This window comes from Vicugna pacos, chromosome 23 (genome assembly GCF_048564905.1).
Source record: "Vicugna pacos chromosome 23, VicPac4, whole genome shotgun sequence".
NCBI lineage: Eukaryota > Metazoa > Chordata > Mammalia > Artiodactyla > Camelidae > Vicugna > Vicugna pacos.
The window spans coordinates 35,844,307-35,860,861 of NC_133009.1; the positions used below are offsets into that span (position 1 = coordinate 35,844,307).

General features: G+C 44.3%; 1 protein-coding gene and 1 long non-coding RNA gene across 2 annotated transcripts in view; one reads left to right on the plus strand and one right to left on the minus strand.

Moving 5' to 3' along the window:
• Window positions 1–1,152: 1,152 nt before the first annotated feature.
• Window positions 1,153–16,555, plus strand: part of LOC140688644 (uncharacterized) — a 56,920-nt gene continuing 41,517 nt past the window's right edge. The window contains exon 1 of the long non-coding RNA XR_012063359.1: window positions 1,153–1,749. This is a non-coding gene — a long non-coding RNA (uncharacterized lncRNA). The remainder of the gene's footprint in view (window positions 1,750–16,555) is intronic.
• Window positions 3,362–16,555, minus strand: part of ATP6V1G3 (ATPase H+ transporting V1 subunit G3) — a 29,913-nt gene continuing 16,719 nt past the window's right edge. Inside the window, exons 5-7 of the mRNA XM_031675878.2 lie at window positions 14,098–14,193; window positions 8,032–8,209; window positions 3,362–3,393 (exon numbers count right to left, since the gene is read on the minus strand). Coding sequence (XP_031531738.2) covers window positions 3,362–3,393; window positions 8,032–8,209; window positions 14,098–14,193 — 306 coding nt within the window. The remainder of the gene's footprint in view (window positions 3,394–8,031; window positions 8,210–14,097; window positions 14,194–16,555) is intronic.

The following is a 16,555-nucleotide window of genomic DNA, read 5'->3' on the forward strand; positions in this document are numbered from 1 at the left end:
TGCTGCTGCCTTCCCTCCTTTTTCTTTCTTTCTTCTTCCCTTCTTCCATGAGGACGATACCGGAGACTCCACGTTGCGGAGTCCCCGTCTCCGTTCACATCTCCCTTATCTCCTGGGGCAGCCAGGTCCCGGGGATGCTGGGCGTGCCGTGGGCGGTGGGCGTCCCTGCCGGGCGGAGGGTCTCTAAGGCCTGACCAAGCCATTCTCAGCAGCTCCGGTTCTGGACCGCAGCGGCGGTGTGACTAGCCCGTTCCTCGTTCAGACTCCAGAAGCCCCACGATTGATTAAATCCATGAACTCAGGGCTATTATCAGCTGCCACGTAGGAACATGGAGGGACATTTGGCAGCAAAAGAGCAAGTCTGAGAATACAGAGAATTGTCCACCGCCTGCGCTCCTTGGTGTGTTGGGGACCTGGGAGGGTGTCTTCAGGAGGAAAGGGGGGGTCTTGAGAAAGCGGCGCGGGCGGCAACAGCCCAGGGGTGGGATCGGTGCAGACACCGAGCGGCTAATTAATTGCAAGTAACTCTGCAGGTAAGAAAGGAAGGGCTCTGCCTTGGACAGGGTGAGAGAGCGAGGTCACTGTCACCGTGTTGCTGTGCTATCAAGAGTGGTTTGGGTGTAGAGAGCCGGGCGTCACAAGTCCCTTGTCAAAGTGACACGGTGTGTAACCTTCACGGCGCAGAAGTACGCGCTTCCCCAGAGCTCACTGTGCTGAAGCGGACTCGGAAGCAGCCGTGCCCTCTTCGGGCTCCGGGATGAAAGGGTCCGAGCGCAAACGCTGGAGCGAGCCCCGTCCACCCACCCGCACGCCGGAGCTCCCGGGCGGTGGTGCAGACAGCGCGCGGGGAGGAGGAAAGCAAAGAGCATGCATTCCGCTTGTGGCGGGGGAGCAGAGAGACACAGACACAACAGCGGAGGGTAAATAGGCGGTTCCCCGGGAGCGGCATCGGGGGAAGGCGGCTCGTGGAGGCGGGCGCAGCGGCCTTCAGGGCAGCGCGCTCTGGCTGGGATCCAGCGCGCACGCGCAGAGGAGGCCGCGCAGCGGGCGTGGGACTGAGCGGAGAAAGCGAAGCGAACGGGGTAACGGATCTGCGGACGCGACCCAGGCCCGGGCGGAGAGGGAGGCACGGAGGGAGGGAGGGAAGGAAGGACGAAGACAAGGGCAAGGTTAGGGTCACATGTGGCAAACGCAGCCGCCCTCGTGACCCGTTGAACGCTGACGTTAGATGACGTCACCCCTACTCAGATCCCGCCAAGGTCACCGCGTCATTGGGAACAGCCAGATTTCCCGCCAGGGACGGGGCCCTGCGTGACCCGGCCCCTTCCGGGGCGCTGCTTCCGCTAACCTCCCCCTGCTCGCGGGGCCTCGACTCTTCTGCCGGCTGCTCCCCAGGTGCCCGGTCTCCGGGCTGGCCCCTTGCCTAACGCCCTTGGCGCGCCCTGAGCTGCGCGTGCGCAGCTCTCGTTGTGACTCTTGCTCACAGCTGCTCGGTGGCTCCTGCTCCCTTGCAGGTAAAGAACAGACTTCTTAGTACGGCCTCAAAGGGCCTTCGCACGCGGCCCTGCCAGCCTCGCCGACAGCAAGGCGAGCCTTCTTCTCCCCAAGTGCAGCCCTTCCGCTGTCTCCATCTCCGCGCTTCGTGCACGCGCCCCTCTCCGGGTGTAGCACCCCCCGCCCTCCCATGTTCGTCAGGCTGCCTCGTAATCAGCGCCACGTTTGGGGTTTCTCTGTCCTTCTGGCAGGCCGGTAAGAGATTCTAAGTAATGTCTTTAAAAATGTAATTTAATTTAATTTTTAAAAATTGAAGTGTAGTTGATTTACCATGCTGTTAGTTTCAGGTATACTGTGATTCAGTCACCCGCATATAGACATATTCTTTTTCAGACTTTTTTCCCATTGTGGTTGTCACAAGATATTGACTATCGTTCCCGTGCTAAGTAGTGTTTTAAGTTCTAATTCTGTGAAATTCCTGTTGCCGTGCTCATGAGAAGCTCTTCTCGTGTTACGATGATAACTGTTGTTTCCTGTGAACATTAAATTTGGTCATTAGCCCTTAACCAACCCAGTGTGCCAAGCACTGATACCTCTTCTGCGTGGTGGTGGATGGTTTTGGACGGGCGTTCATGAATGGTGGGCCATCCGAGTTTCAATCAGCAAAATCACGGCTCTTTCAAACTTTGCTGACTCCGATGCAGTCACCGTGGGAAACTTCTTGCTTCTTGTGTAGACTGCTTTGTACAGAACATTCGGTGCTGGTGGTTTTATTTGAGATGTTTGGGCATATTTACATTTTTGCTTAGGAAAGCATCTTTCCGAACTGTGACTACAAACTGTGAGTTCACTAGGAAACGGGTCTTTAGAATATTGGCAAGGTTCTCATGTTCACTGTAAGCTCTGTTTAAATATCTTTGGGGTTGGTCTGTGGAACACATATGTTCTTATTAATTGATTACACATTAATAAAAATGGTGACAAATTAACACTCGCGGGTGCTTTTGCAAGGGGAGAGCTAGCATGCTACAACAGTTTCCGTCAAACTTCGGCACTGTTGGAGTCTACTTAACCGAAGAGAAATAGTTTACTTTAAAAATAAGATCATTTCATAAGGGTCTATTTAAACTCTGCAGAAGTAAATTACAGTAATTTTTCTGCCATTCCTACCTCACCACCCCCTCCCCTCTCATTCTATCTTTTAATCAGATTATTTGACTCAGTTCTCTTTCAACTGTACTCGTAATAATTGCCATTATTATTATAAACTCTTACATATAACCATTATGTGTGATATGGGTAACATTCTGAGTATTTTCTGGGTTTCTAGTTATTTAAAACTTACAATAACTCTCTGTGATAACACCGTTGCTATTCTGTTTTACGGATGAGGAAGCTAAAACACAGAGAGGTTAGTAACACGCTCAAAGTCACCGAGTTAGTCACTGATGGTTTTGGGGTATGAATCCAGATGATTTATTTGCAGGGATGGTGATCTTTTATACTGTGCGATACTCTGTGTTTAAGAATGGTCCTGGTTCATGTGCGTGCTGTTCACATAGCAGGGGTGTCACTGATTTGAGGACACAGGGAACCCCACACACTCAAGGTGTAGTGCGTGTTGGACTGGAAGTGAGAACTTGGTCACTGGAGGTGGGAGTGAGGACCCGGAACTTGTCGACTGCAGAATAACCGTGGCTGCTGTATTTCAGATCTCCAGTGTGTGACTTAATAGAGTTCAGGAGTCTTGGTTGAATAAATGAATGAGTTGATTACTGTCACACGGGGTGTAAGATGTCCCAGTCATGTCATTGGTAAGTAGCTCCTTCAGGCCACTCTTTGAGGTGAGTGAAGGAACTCGCTGCATCTAAGTCCCCACGATGTCAGTGTCCACCAGCCCTGAGAGAGTGGACAGAGGAGAATGGGAAATGGGACCACCAGGCAGAGACCGCAGCAGCTCCGTTCCCTCCCGCTGGTGAAACAGAATCATAACATCTTCAGTGACCTTTGTGCTTAGATTCCCATCTTTAATTTTAATGCTTTTCTCCCAAGAATCTTGTTTTCTCTATGTCGAGGGCTACCGTAGCCACCTGGAGGAGAATTATCCCGGTGCAAGTGTTGAGCTGAAGGAAGCAGGGCAGGAGCTCTGCTCTCAGGTCTTGGCTGCTGAGTCCGGAGGGGGAACCAGATTATCTGCCCACCTGGGCCTGCTGCTGCAACCCGCCAGCGCTGAGAGAGGCCCACAGTGGCCTCCAGCACATCCTGACAGTGGGACGATGTGTCTCGTGTGGACCCCCAACACTGCCTGGCCGCCCTGTCACCTTCCCTAGCATAGCCATCTCCTCGCTTCCCAAAATGACCGTTTTACCCCTTGTCTTGATTCGTCTCCCAGAATTTCTCAATCAGCCAGTCATTTCCCTCCTGTTCTTCTAAAACCGTGGCAGTGAATCACACAGGAGCTTTCTCGTCTTCCTACCGCTGAGTCTGCCAGCGCACGTGTAAGTCAGTGCCACCGCCGTCTTCTCGTTTCAGACAAGAGTCCCTGGTTCTATCCAAGACCAACTCTCCTGCGTGTGATCAGAAGCCAGTGCTTCCTGACCCCCCAGGGACGTTGCTTCTGCAATCGTTTTCTTCTCTGCTGCATGGAAATATTTTCCTCTTTAGTGGAATTTCAGTCGACGTATGAATATGCTCTAACATGTCCTGTCCCAAACAAAAGATACACGTTCAGTACATGTCTGTCTCAAGCTGCAGCTCCGTGTCTCTGATGATGTTTACAGCTTAGGGTTCTCGGGAGCTGGTGTCTCTCCCTTTCTCATCACACTCATTCGCTCCGTGAACTCCTCCTCCCCCTGCCTGGATCTAGTGTCACCATCTCTGACTTCTTTCACTGGAACTCCCAGCAGCGTTCCAGACAGACCACCCTGCTCTCCTTTTTGAAGGACACCTAGTAGGTGTACCAGTTAGCGATTGCTTCCGAACACATCACACTCAAACTCAGCGGCTGGAAATGTCAAGTTACTGCTTCTCCTGAGTCTGTGGGTCTCCTGGGTGGTTTATGCGGTCTCCTTTTGCCTCACTCAAGTGTGGCGGTCAAGTGCGGGTGGCGCAGCTCTGCAGATCTAGGCTGGATTCTTCCAGGCTGTGGGCTGGCTGGTTCTGGGATGGCCTCGGCTGCAGTATTTCAAAACTGGCAGCTTTGCAGAATGTGGCCAACTCTATTCTAGCTCAGTCCCTCCAGAAGGTAATAGGTTTCATTTATTGGTGGCAATTCCTGACTTTGTGTGTGCTTGTGTGCTAATCTAGGGAAAGCATAATCTGAAACCTTTTTACTCCTCCGCATTTCTGTAAGCTGCATGGCTTCATTTTAAGGTGCCAGGGAGATGAGTGAAACCATGGTGGAGTCATTTCTCATCTTACAAAGGATCAAAACAAAAAATGAGCAGGGTTCAGAACATCCTTAGGGTACTCCATTTCTGTGTGAAGACCTGTGTGAGCAGAAAAAGCATTTTAGGATAAGTACATGTACAAAAAGTCAAGTTTTTTTGTGGCTAAGAAAGCTATCATAGATAAATGAGTTATCTCTGAAATACGGAAAACCTCTTTTTTTTTTTAAATATGTAAATAAAGTGAACCGTAGCGGCTCTGCCATCTGTGTGAGGCTGAGAGTTCCTGGAAAATGACTCATTCAGTTCAGCAAAGACGTGAAACCAGATTTGAATGTAAAAAATACATGAGTTCCAGAGAACCTAGGATGCAAGGATTAGCACAGACACTTCCCAGTGCAGTGTTTGGAATAGAGGTGGGGTCATGGAAAAACGAGCAGACACCGTGGACGTGGACGGGAAGGCTCTTCAGTAGTGAGCACTGCTCTTTGAAATTGCTTTGATTTAGTTGCTGGAATTAACTGTCCAAGGCCTGTAGGGGTCATTTAGTTCAATGCCATTTTGTCTGTTAAGCCACTGAAAATAGATGAACAACAAGTTTCTACTGTAGAGCACAGGGAGCTATATTCAATATCTTGTAGTCACCGATAATGAAAAAGAATATGAAAAGGAATATATGTATGTGTGTGTATGACCGAAACATGATCCTGGACACCAGAAATGGACACAATGTTGTAAACTGACTATACTTTAATTAAAAAAAGAAAAGAAAAAGGGTCCGAGGCCGAGAGAGACTGAGTTGCCAACAGGACAGCGAGACTCTGGGGGCAGAGCCAGGACCAGACACACCCAAGCTCCCTCCGAGTCTCCTGAGAAGAAGCCTGTGCTGATTTTAGTGTGTTTGTCTAGTGCTCGACACCTGGAAAGTGCACCCATCTCCTGTGCAGGCTCAAGGGTTTACTGACTTGGGTTTTCTGGACACTGTCTGAGCCTTTTTCTATTCATAAAATGGACATCTTGATGGTTTTCATGAGACACACTATTTAAGATACTATTCAGGAGATAAAAGGCAATCACAAGGCTGCGTTTTTCAAATGTATCTTTTCACGTGGCAACTTCTCAGACGTGTGGCTTTACACACCTCATTCTGTAGGGGAGTAACGGGAGCCTGACATCTGTGTCCAGGTGGAAATCCTCGACAGCCACCCTCGTCTTAGGGAGGCAGCTCTACTGATGTCTCCCTGTCCCCGCTGCCCCCTGAAAGATGAAGAACAGTGTCCCAGGCAAGGCTGATACCTTTCTGGTCATTAATTGGGAAATCAGTTGTCTTCCTGGCAAATGGAGACATCTACCACCTAAAACCAATAAACTAGTTTTCCTTGCTCCCAAAGTTGGGAAAATAGAGAAAAAAAATGAAGTTCAATTTCTCTTCCATTTACCAAATATGAATGTGAAACTGAATCTCTCTGAGATCTAAAGCTGTGCTGAAGTTTTACCTTTGTCTGCTAAGGGAACAAGGATGCTAGTAGCCTGAACTGGTGAGCAGTTGGAGTTATTTCAGTTTATATTTGGAATTGAGTGTGTGAATAGTTGAGTAACAATTAGAATTTACTAACTAAATTTTGTTTGGACTGGAATAAAAATTTGTCTGCATACATTATTGGAAAATCAGAGCACCTTGGATTCTTAATGATAAAGGTATAGAAACTTTTCAGGGAGGCAGCATGGTCATGAATGAAGAGTGGGGACGCTGGAGTCATAGTGCCAGGTCGAAGCCCAGTACTGCCACTCTCAGGCAATTCCAGGCAAGTTCCTTAATCTCTGTTTTCCATTTTGTAAGATGGGGCTGCCAATACTAACCCCACAATAGGATCAGGGTAGTTTATACATTGCATTTAAACGACCTGGTTCTCCACAAGAAATTAGCTCTTACCGTGTGGGCAACTGAGCTAATGGCACGCTGTGTTAGTCAGGCGGGGGTGGGGGGGGGCTCCGATAACAAGGAACCACAGACTGGAGGCTTATAAACATCAGAAATTTATGTTTCACAGTCTGGGGGCTGGAAGTCTGAGATGAGGGGTGCCAGGGTGGTCAGGCTCTGGTGAGGACCCCCTTCCAGTCTACAGACAGAGGACACCTTGTATCCTCTCACGGCGCAAAGAGGGTGAGAGAGCTCCCCGGCCTCTTAATTAGGGCACTAATCCCATTCACAAGGGCACCACCCTCATGGCGTCATCACCTCCTGAAGGCCCTGCCTCCAAATACTACGATGTTGGGGATTAGCTTTCATTAGCTTTTTTTGGGGGTGGGATGGCGCACATATTCTGTTCATAACACATACCTAAGCTACTATATCTCCCGGGAAGATTTTTGTTGTTGTTTTTGTTTTGTTTTTACTTTTGTCTTTTTTAGCCTAAACGTATATCTTAGCAACTCATTTAATTGTCATTTAATTTTTTAAAAAATTTATACTCGAAAAAGAAGAGTATTTGGTTAGTTGATGTTAGGCAGAGAGAATGCTTATGTAACCCATTTCTTTCTATCTATCTGTCTGTCTGTCTATCTATCTATCTATCTATCAGTCTATCATCTGTCTGTCTATATATCTCATCTGTCTGTCTGTCTATCCATCCTATCATTTCTCTATGAAGTTCTTAGTGTTTTCTTTGAACTAGTGGTAACATCTTACTGGTTTCCTCACTGATTAATGAGTTAAATAAAACCCTGAGCACATGTTTATTGTGTATCTATTGGAGAAATGATGATATCACACTTAAAGATAATCTTTTAGCAACTGAAATGAAGAATATATTTTCTAAATTGATAGAAAGGAGAAGAAATTTAAAAAAGCAACACCCACTCACTAGAAAATGGTTGGGTCCATGTTTTTTCATTCAGGTGTCCCAAAATATGTTACCCTGCCTTCTTGACTTGCTCCAAGTTAAGCGACAAGGTCGTACCTGTGACCAGGAAAGCTTTAACAACTTTTTGTTGGTTGGCTTTTAAATACAGTCCTCATGTATGGACCACATCACATTAAAACCCATAGGTGCCTAGCAAATTTAAGACATCTATGTCACATCTCTTACTATAAACAGGAGCCATAGCAATGAGGTGGCATGTAGACACTGTTTATTGAACAACGGAGTGCTTGTGTAGTTGGTGACTCTGTAGTTCGAGTGGATTTCCGGTTTCACATCACAGACGATGCTCAAAAGCTGGTTGATGACACTTTCCATGGACGTGCTGTGGCTCCCATCCAGCTCTTTTATCTTCCTCAGTGTCTGTGCTTCTATCTCTCTGGAGAGATTGCTCTGGGAGCCCATCGTCTACCAGAACAGAACAGACGGAGTTCACCACATGACGCTTCGGATTAGAGTCTCATTGTTTTGCAAGTTAAACTTGTCTTCACCTGTTTATGGGTGATTGTTCTCTGGTGTATGTGTTATTTTTCCAGAATTCTCTCAGAGAACGGACAAGATCAGCAATGCTATGAGGAGGATGGATAAACTTTTCTAAAAAATATAATTGGAAAAAAAAAACAAGACAAAACAAACAAAAATAAACCACTATACTATACACCTGAAACTAATGAAATATTATTAATCAACTGTACTTCAATTAAAAAAAGCAAATGGAAGCTGGCCACGGCATGTGAGCTCTGCTTCAAGGTGACCTTTGCACAGTAGAAATCAAATAAAAAGTTCACAGCCATTACACCACACGCAGAAGTTTCTTCATGGTTTTGTAATTGAGTCCCCGTATCTGCCCTACTGCTTTCTGAATTAAAAGTCTGGACAATAAAGTTGAAAGACTTCAATCCATTTTTGCTGGTTTTTAAAGAGCAAATAACTGGCTTGTCAATTTTTAAAATACTTTATCTGAACTGATTAAATCTTGTTTCTCAGAAAGATACAGCCGCAGTATGCCCAGTGAGATGCTTCTACATGCACAGATAAATATCTTTTTAGGCAATGGATATAATCTTGAAAATTTTGGTATAAACTGGATTTCTTTCAAACTGAGATATACAGACATTTGGTCCCCAATTTTGATGCTGTGACTCAGAATTTTTTGATGGTGAGAAAGTGATAGTGTATTCTGCAGGGACCGTAACTTGCCTCTGGAGCTTCTCCCCAGGCCAGTGATGTCCAGTGGGACGCTCTCCGGCGATGCTCGACAGTGGTGAGCCCCAGCTCCCAGCCAGCCCAGGAGCCACGAACGTCAACAACTCACTCACACAACCATTCTGCACCAGACAACCATTCTCTGTTTCACTTTCTGTACTGCATTCAATCAATTCCATGAGTTATTCAAGACTTCATTATAAGATACGCCGTGTGGGATGAGTTTGCCTAATTGCAGGCTGATGACAGTATTCTGATCACGTTTAGGGTAGGCTGGGCTGGGCTGTGTTATCGATGGATTAGATGTCATCAATGCATTTTCGACTTTGCTATTTTTAGTTTACAGTGGGTTTGTCAGGACGTAACCCCATCGTGGTCAAGGAAGAGCTGTACTTGTCCACTTGGTTCCATGATGATTCTAGACTCAGCGTAACTCATCTTTCTGGTTGTTCTGTCATTGGCAGTGATTCTGGTCTTTCCTACTTCATCCTCTGTCTCTTAGCCTCCCTGTCAAGGAATGACAAGATTGAAATGCAATTTTACCAGGAGAGTTACCAATTTAAAAGGATTCTTCAGTGAAACCCTCTGTGAAATTATCCACTGCTGAAGCCAACAGCCAGCTCCTAATTTATCTCCTTCGTAAACTCAGCCTTTCTTGAACAGGGCATCATTAGGTGACACAGCTGGTTTTTGTTTGTTTGTTTTTCTCTCCTGTGAGTGTTTAGGGAAGGTATGCATTTAATTTAATCCAAGAGGACTCCACTAATGACTGATTTTTACTGCCAGGTTGTTAGACTGTTCTAAATCCTAGAATCCACAGGATCTTTCTGGGCCCTGAATTTGAAATAGAAAGCAGTTGAGGCTGTCCGGTTCCGGTTCTTTCCTGTTTACAGTCTGGGCAAGAGGGGCTTCCTAGTTCAAAGAAAATCATTTTGAGGAGATACAGCTTCTAAGACATCAAATAGCTTTCATAAAATTACATTTTGGTAAGTATGCATGCAGGAACAACAGACATTTGGATAAAATTTCCCTTGCTACAAGGAAGTTTGAAAATAGAGAACTACTTACCAAAATAGTTCTACCAAAATCAGATTTTTCCTCTAAATCCAATATCTTAAGTGAGATTCTACCAAACTCAAAAATAAAATTACTTTTCCTAAATACAATGTCTTAAGTGGTGAAAAATTTAAAAGACAAACTGTTACGAAACGATTATCTATTTTTCTTAGGAGCAGTGTTAAAAATGGTTATTTTTAGGCTAGATTACTGCAGCTATCCTGAAGGACTTTGGAAAAGTTCATCTCAACCTTATGTTCTTTATTTTTTAAATACGGATAACATCAGAACATCACCCATTTGATGGGACTGCTGTAAAAAGTCAACCAGAGTCATGTGTGCAAAGTATGCAGAGTGGTGCTGCCCAATAGAATTGTAATATGAGCCACCAATGACCCATATAAGTGACGTAAATTTTTCTATAGTATTAAAAAAGAAAAGAAAAAGATGGAGGATATAGCTTAATGGTAGAGCATGTTCTTAGCATGCACAAGGTCCTGGGTTCCAACCCCAGTACCTCTGTTAAAAAAAAAAAACTAAGTAAATAACCTAATTATCCCCTCCACAAAAAACCCTAACTAACTAACTAAATAATTAAAAAAAAAAGATAAGTGCCTCGAACACTGCTTGGCACATAGTAGGTGCTCAGTGCATCCCTGTTGAACAGAATAGAATGAGCTGCTCACCAGGCATCAGGGAGAACTGATTACCTGTGTTCTACTGCTCTCGTCGGCCGAAGCCTGCTGCCTGAGTATTTGGGACACTATATAAATTAGAAGTCGATAATTATGTGACATGGAACTTGGTATGTTTGGCCGAAGGGTGCCGTTTGAGGACTTCTCCAGGCAAATTTCCCACCCTTCAGTGCTGCGGCCGCTGTGTGCAGCTTTGCAGAGTAATGACTGATGGTGTTGGCGAAATCTTTCAGCGTTCAATAAGTTTCCTTGTAAGTTGTTCAAATGTTCCAATTTAAGGGAAACCAGAGGGTCAGGTCTCACACAGTCTTGCATTCTCAACTTGTGGTTGCTTCAAGGAAACAAAAATGCTTTCATGATAGGAATTTAGAAAGAAAGAAAAAAGACATTTTTTAGATCTTTTGTTCAGATTCGTGGTCCGTCTAACTTTTACTTGCATTAACAGTAGATACAACTTCCCACTGCAGTCCAGATCTCTTTTCGGCCAAGTACTGTTTTCTCCAGTAGAGGATGTTATTTTGCAGGACTTTCCGAGGTCCTGCAGGATGGCCGCAGGAGCTCCATCACCGCGGTTTTGTCTTTCTGAGAGAATCACAGAAACGGAGCCCTGCAGTGTGAACGGCCGCCTTCTTCCCTCAGCAGAGCTTCTTCTTAGAATCACCCCAGCTGTCACGTGTATCATTCGTTTGATCCTTCTTATTGCTGAGTGGTGCTGCAGTTTAGCAAGAGACAAAGTGAAATAAGGGATAAGTGTACAGCAGGAGATAGCAAAGTAAATCTTTGTTATAAAAATATTCCTTGATATACAGCCCACCTTGGGATACTCACTTCTACTGATAAAGGAGGGGGGTGGAAAATGAGTCAGGGGGTGTGGAAAAAACATACATTAGCAAGAGCTAAGAAGCACCCAAAAGAGTAGCATTGCGGGGCAGCAGCCACAGCAGGTGGGAAACTGGTTTCCCGGGGCTCCTCCGGGAGCTCCTCCGAGCCCCGGGTGAGCGCCCACGAGCTCCGCGCGGGACAGCGGCGTGTGGCCCCCGCGGGCCGTGGCGGGAAGGCGCTGGGCTCACGCTTCACAATATGCTTGAAGCCGCAGAGGCCCGAATGCGTTGACCTTCCTATGTGAGATTTTGATCAACTAGCTGTTAAATTGGCTTAGAGCTCTCATTCTGAGAGCGGTGAGGAGTTTTAATTATTCTCCAGCTCAGAGAATAAATACCATGAGCCAGACTTACATCTTATGAGATTCTTCATGAGACGTAATATTTCAAGAGATTAAACCCAACCACTTTCTAAAATTGTGGTCAGTTTTGTAATTATTTAAAAAAAATAATAATATGGGGAGAAAGTGTAGCTCAGTGGTAGAACACATGCTTAGCGTGCACAAGGTCCTGGGTTCAACCCCCAGTATTTCCATTAAAATAAGTAAGTAAATAAATAAACCTAATTACTTCTCCCCAAAACAAAAACAAAAAATAAATAAAATAAAATATTAAAAAGTATATTAATTAAAGAAGAAGAATAATTCATATGTTAGAAATATCTTCTGCAGGATCAGAAAAGCTGATTGGCGTTAAGGGTGATTATTTTTTGGATCCTAATAAGTCATGGTTATGACAGGACTCAATAGGAAAGATAAAAGCATAGAAGAAATGTTGAGTTACTCATTCTTTCAATGAATACTTACTGTGTATTTACAATGGGGCAGTAACGTCTAGGAAAGCAACAGGGAACAAAATAAAGAACCTGCCATTTTGGTGCTTACAGTCCAGAAGGAAAGATAATCAATAAGCAAAAAATGTGAATGTATAGTATATCCTGTAGTGATAAATGCTATGACTATAATTAGTACTTTCTTTTTTTATGAGAGACACAATCTTAGATAAGGTGATCGAGAACAAGAGCCAACAACTAACTGAACAGAGATCAAAGAGCAATGAATGTCTGTGAAAGAAGAGGATTCCTGGGAGTGGCTACAGCATATGCAAAGGCCCTGTGGCAGTGGCCTCTTCAGTTCACCTGGGGAAGAGCAGGGAGACACATGTGGCTAGAATAGAACAAGTAGAGACAAAGGGAGTAGAATATGTTACAAATGACCAAAGTAGACATTGTTGCCAATTGCTGACAAGTCTTCTGGTATTTCCTTATGATTTTCTTTTCAACTAGCTGGCTCCACTCAATAAACCTTTCATACAAAATATAAAGACATGCTGTTCCCTACACTAGCATTTAAAAAATATCTGCACTTTCAAAGGCAAGTGCATGACACTCAGAGCCCACAGGTCAGAGAGAGAGCCGAAGGGCAGTTGTGAGGGGCGTATGTGTTTGTGTGGACTGGGGAGTCTATGATTCCTTTTTCCAAATATCGATAAGAAGAATTTATTTTTGCTGAGTGGTCCACTTTATTCTAAGGCCCTTTTGTTTCAAGAAACAGCCCGTTGGAAAAGTTTTTCCTATCGTGGGATCTCATTCACCTGATCTAACGCAAGCTCTGCATTGACTCCCACTAAAATCAAAGCTGTAAACGGAGAGATTTACAAACTGCTTGCAGTTCATCTTGCCGTGTCAGGCTTCTGCACAGACCTTTATTTGTGTTTTTGCCAAAGAGAAAATACATCAACTTTAGTTATGGCACATGGAATTTAATAATTCCTTTTAGTTCATGTTGCAAATCAGCTCTGAAAAATTCCTGCACTTATGTATTTTACTGTAAACTGCAGATATTTTTTAAACGCTAATGTATGAAAAAGCATTTCTTTACATTTTCATTAAAGATTGGTTGAAGGGAGCCAGCCAGTTGAAAAGGAAATCGTAACGGAATACCAGAAGCCTTTGCAGCAATTTGCAACAATATCGACTTTGATCATTTATAAATCTTGAATTAACCAAAGGAAATTTGGCCTAACAAGCTCACTGTAGAACATTGTTCAACACTTTTTATTGATTCTACTAGTAAACATTAATAGACAAAAAAAAAGTTCTCTGTATTTTTTTCTTACTAAAATGTGTTAGTCAATCATCTGTAGTAGGAATAAAACTAACCAATTCCATCAACTTGTATATCTGAGAATATGATTTTTAACACATACGATGTATTAGATAAGAACTATGGATTGACAGTCTCTATGACGAATGTGAAAACGTCAAATCGGTGATTCTGGGATGTTTCTGATTTGATTTGCGGTTCAGCCATGGTGAAGTCTATTTGCTCCATCCGATCTGTTCTCCCCTGATATCCTGCGTCGGACCTTATGAAGATGAAGATCTCATCACTGTTCATGGATGTTAGTGTCTTACCATCTAAGCTGCTTGGAAATCGGTGCCAGCCGTCTCGCTCACCTTAGCGTGTTTCAGCCGGAATGCCTGATCTCTCTGCATCCTGTACTGGTCAGTCTCTGCCATCGCTTCCTCCTTGGCCTGTATGAGAAAGCATTTCTTTACATTTTCATTAAAGACTGGTTGAAGGGAGCCATCCAGTTGAAAAGGAAATCGTAACGGAATACCAGAAGCCTTTGCAGCAATTTGCAACAATACCGACTTTGATCATTTTGGCTTGGCTTTTCCTGAAAATTAACAGTGGCACAGAAAGGACAGATTTCTCTTCAGCATACAGAATTTCAAACTTGCTTTTTAGAAATACAGGTGAGGTCTACATGATTTTCAGATGCTCCACCCCCCCCCCCGCCTCAAATGATGCCCTTTGTTTAGAAACAAGCAATACTGAAAAATTCCTTGTTTTTTCAACTGGATTCTTTCGAACACGGAAATGACAACTTTCTTTTACACTCACATGTTTAAATGAAATATCTTCCCGTTTACTATCACAGGAGTAACAGCCAGAGAGCAGATCTGAGCTGTCACTTACTCAGAAAGACATTATTTGGTCAGATCTGCTGTCCTGATTTGCTGCCAGGAATCCTTCAGTCCACACCAAATGAATCTGTTTAACGCTGGCAGACCTCCAACCGGCACTACAAACATGTGGCTCAGACTCTCTCAAACCAACTTACAGTTTTTTAAAGCATTTTATTGGGGTGTTTTCCTTACCGTGTGTTGACTCTAGAATGTCTGATTAAGCCCCAAAGCACATCAAAGTAGACATTTTTTGTAGTCGCTTTCTCTGAGGGGGACTTGAAAGTGGTTGTAAAACCAACGGTTTTAATGGTTAGGAGATTTAGTTAAGTAGCTCTCTTTTCTTTTATTAAGAGCAAAGGTGTAAGCCTTAAGCCAGCAGATAGCACGGTAGATGAAAGTTTCAGAAAAATGTGAAAAACTGTGGAGATCATTAGGTAAGCACATGACTTTTTTGACAACCAGAGGAAGTATTGGGGGGGAGTGACAGAGTCATGTTAATCACTGCTCAGCCCTTACCACCCACCACCTTCGGGGAAGCTAGGTACTAACGCTCTGTGATCATTAAAACTTTAAAAAATCTCTGAACTGTATTGAAACTAATTTTCTTCAGAATCTATTGTCTTTCTATTTTAGTTAAATGCTTTGATTCATTTGCCCGTTTAACATCATTTTTTTCTTCTGGTAAGATCTCTTAAGCTTTGGTTTATAATTTTTGTCAATGGTTTGTTGCACTATGTAGACTTGGAACTAAATGTGTTTTCATTAAGTAGCATGAAAGAAAATCTTAACATAAACCTTATCTGGCATCTAGATACACAGGTTTACATGGCTTTGTTTTTGTGTAACTTTGTTGCATTTGAGCAGAGATGAGTCCTAAATTTCTCTTCCTGCTGCACAGAAGTTGCTTTGCGAGTCGCTGTATATGTGTGGACAAGAGACAGTCACTGTGTTACACACTGAAATGTGTCTCTTTTAGTACCTCTTACCCTTGAGCGGGACTGAGCAGACGTCATTCACAATGCATATTTAGCTCTGTCTTAATTGTCCTTAGAATCCAAGGTCTAGTGAAAATGAGTGTTCTTCCAATGACTGAGCCTTAATGGAACGTTACCAGTAACGCTTTCCTTTTTCCTCCTCAATTCATGCTCGTTACCATCTTGTATGTACACTTTTCTTCCTCTCTGGAGCTCTGACCACTTCCTGGCAACCACACACACGCCGTTCACAGGACAAACAGGCGAAATGTTGGCAAGGAAAACCATTCCTAGCCCCCAGCTCACTTTCTTATCCCTGCTTGTCACTAACATGAGGACAAAAATATATGTAAGAGGCGAGAAGATTTCTTAGTCGTAACGTGCTGTGGGTTATGTAACGAGTGGTTGGACACTATCTGATTGAGCAAAAAACCCCATAAAACATCATTACTTTCCATCTTAATTGCATATTGTGTAAAAGTACTTGTTTCCAAGTTGCAACTCGAGCACATTAAAAAAAACAACAACAACTAATAATAGGAAAAGCGCTGCGTGCCCGGCCCCTGCGCAGAAGCTGGCGCCCCTCTTCGGAGGCTGCGTGAGCTCCGAGTGCGCCTGCTTCCCCGGTGTGGCGCCGGTCACCTGCTGGTTCTCATTCAGTTAAACAGGGGAGCCACGGGGACCTCGGGCGGCCCGCGGTGGGGAGGCGCAGGGCACCAGCCAGCCCGCATGGCCTGACCGCTGCTGGCTTCTGCGTCTGCATGGGAACCTTCCAGATTTTACAGTTGCACCTCTTCCTTCTTTAAGCATTAAAAGCGTGGCTGCTGGGAACCCAAATGAGATCACGTTCCTATTTCTCAATACTTTCTCTCTCAAACACAGGGGTGACCTTTTGGGACAGTCCAGATTTTAAATAGAACAGTCACATATTGGTCCCCAATTTCCTATAAGGTCACACGAGGCCAAAT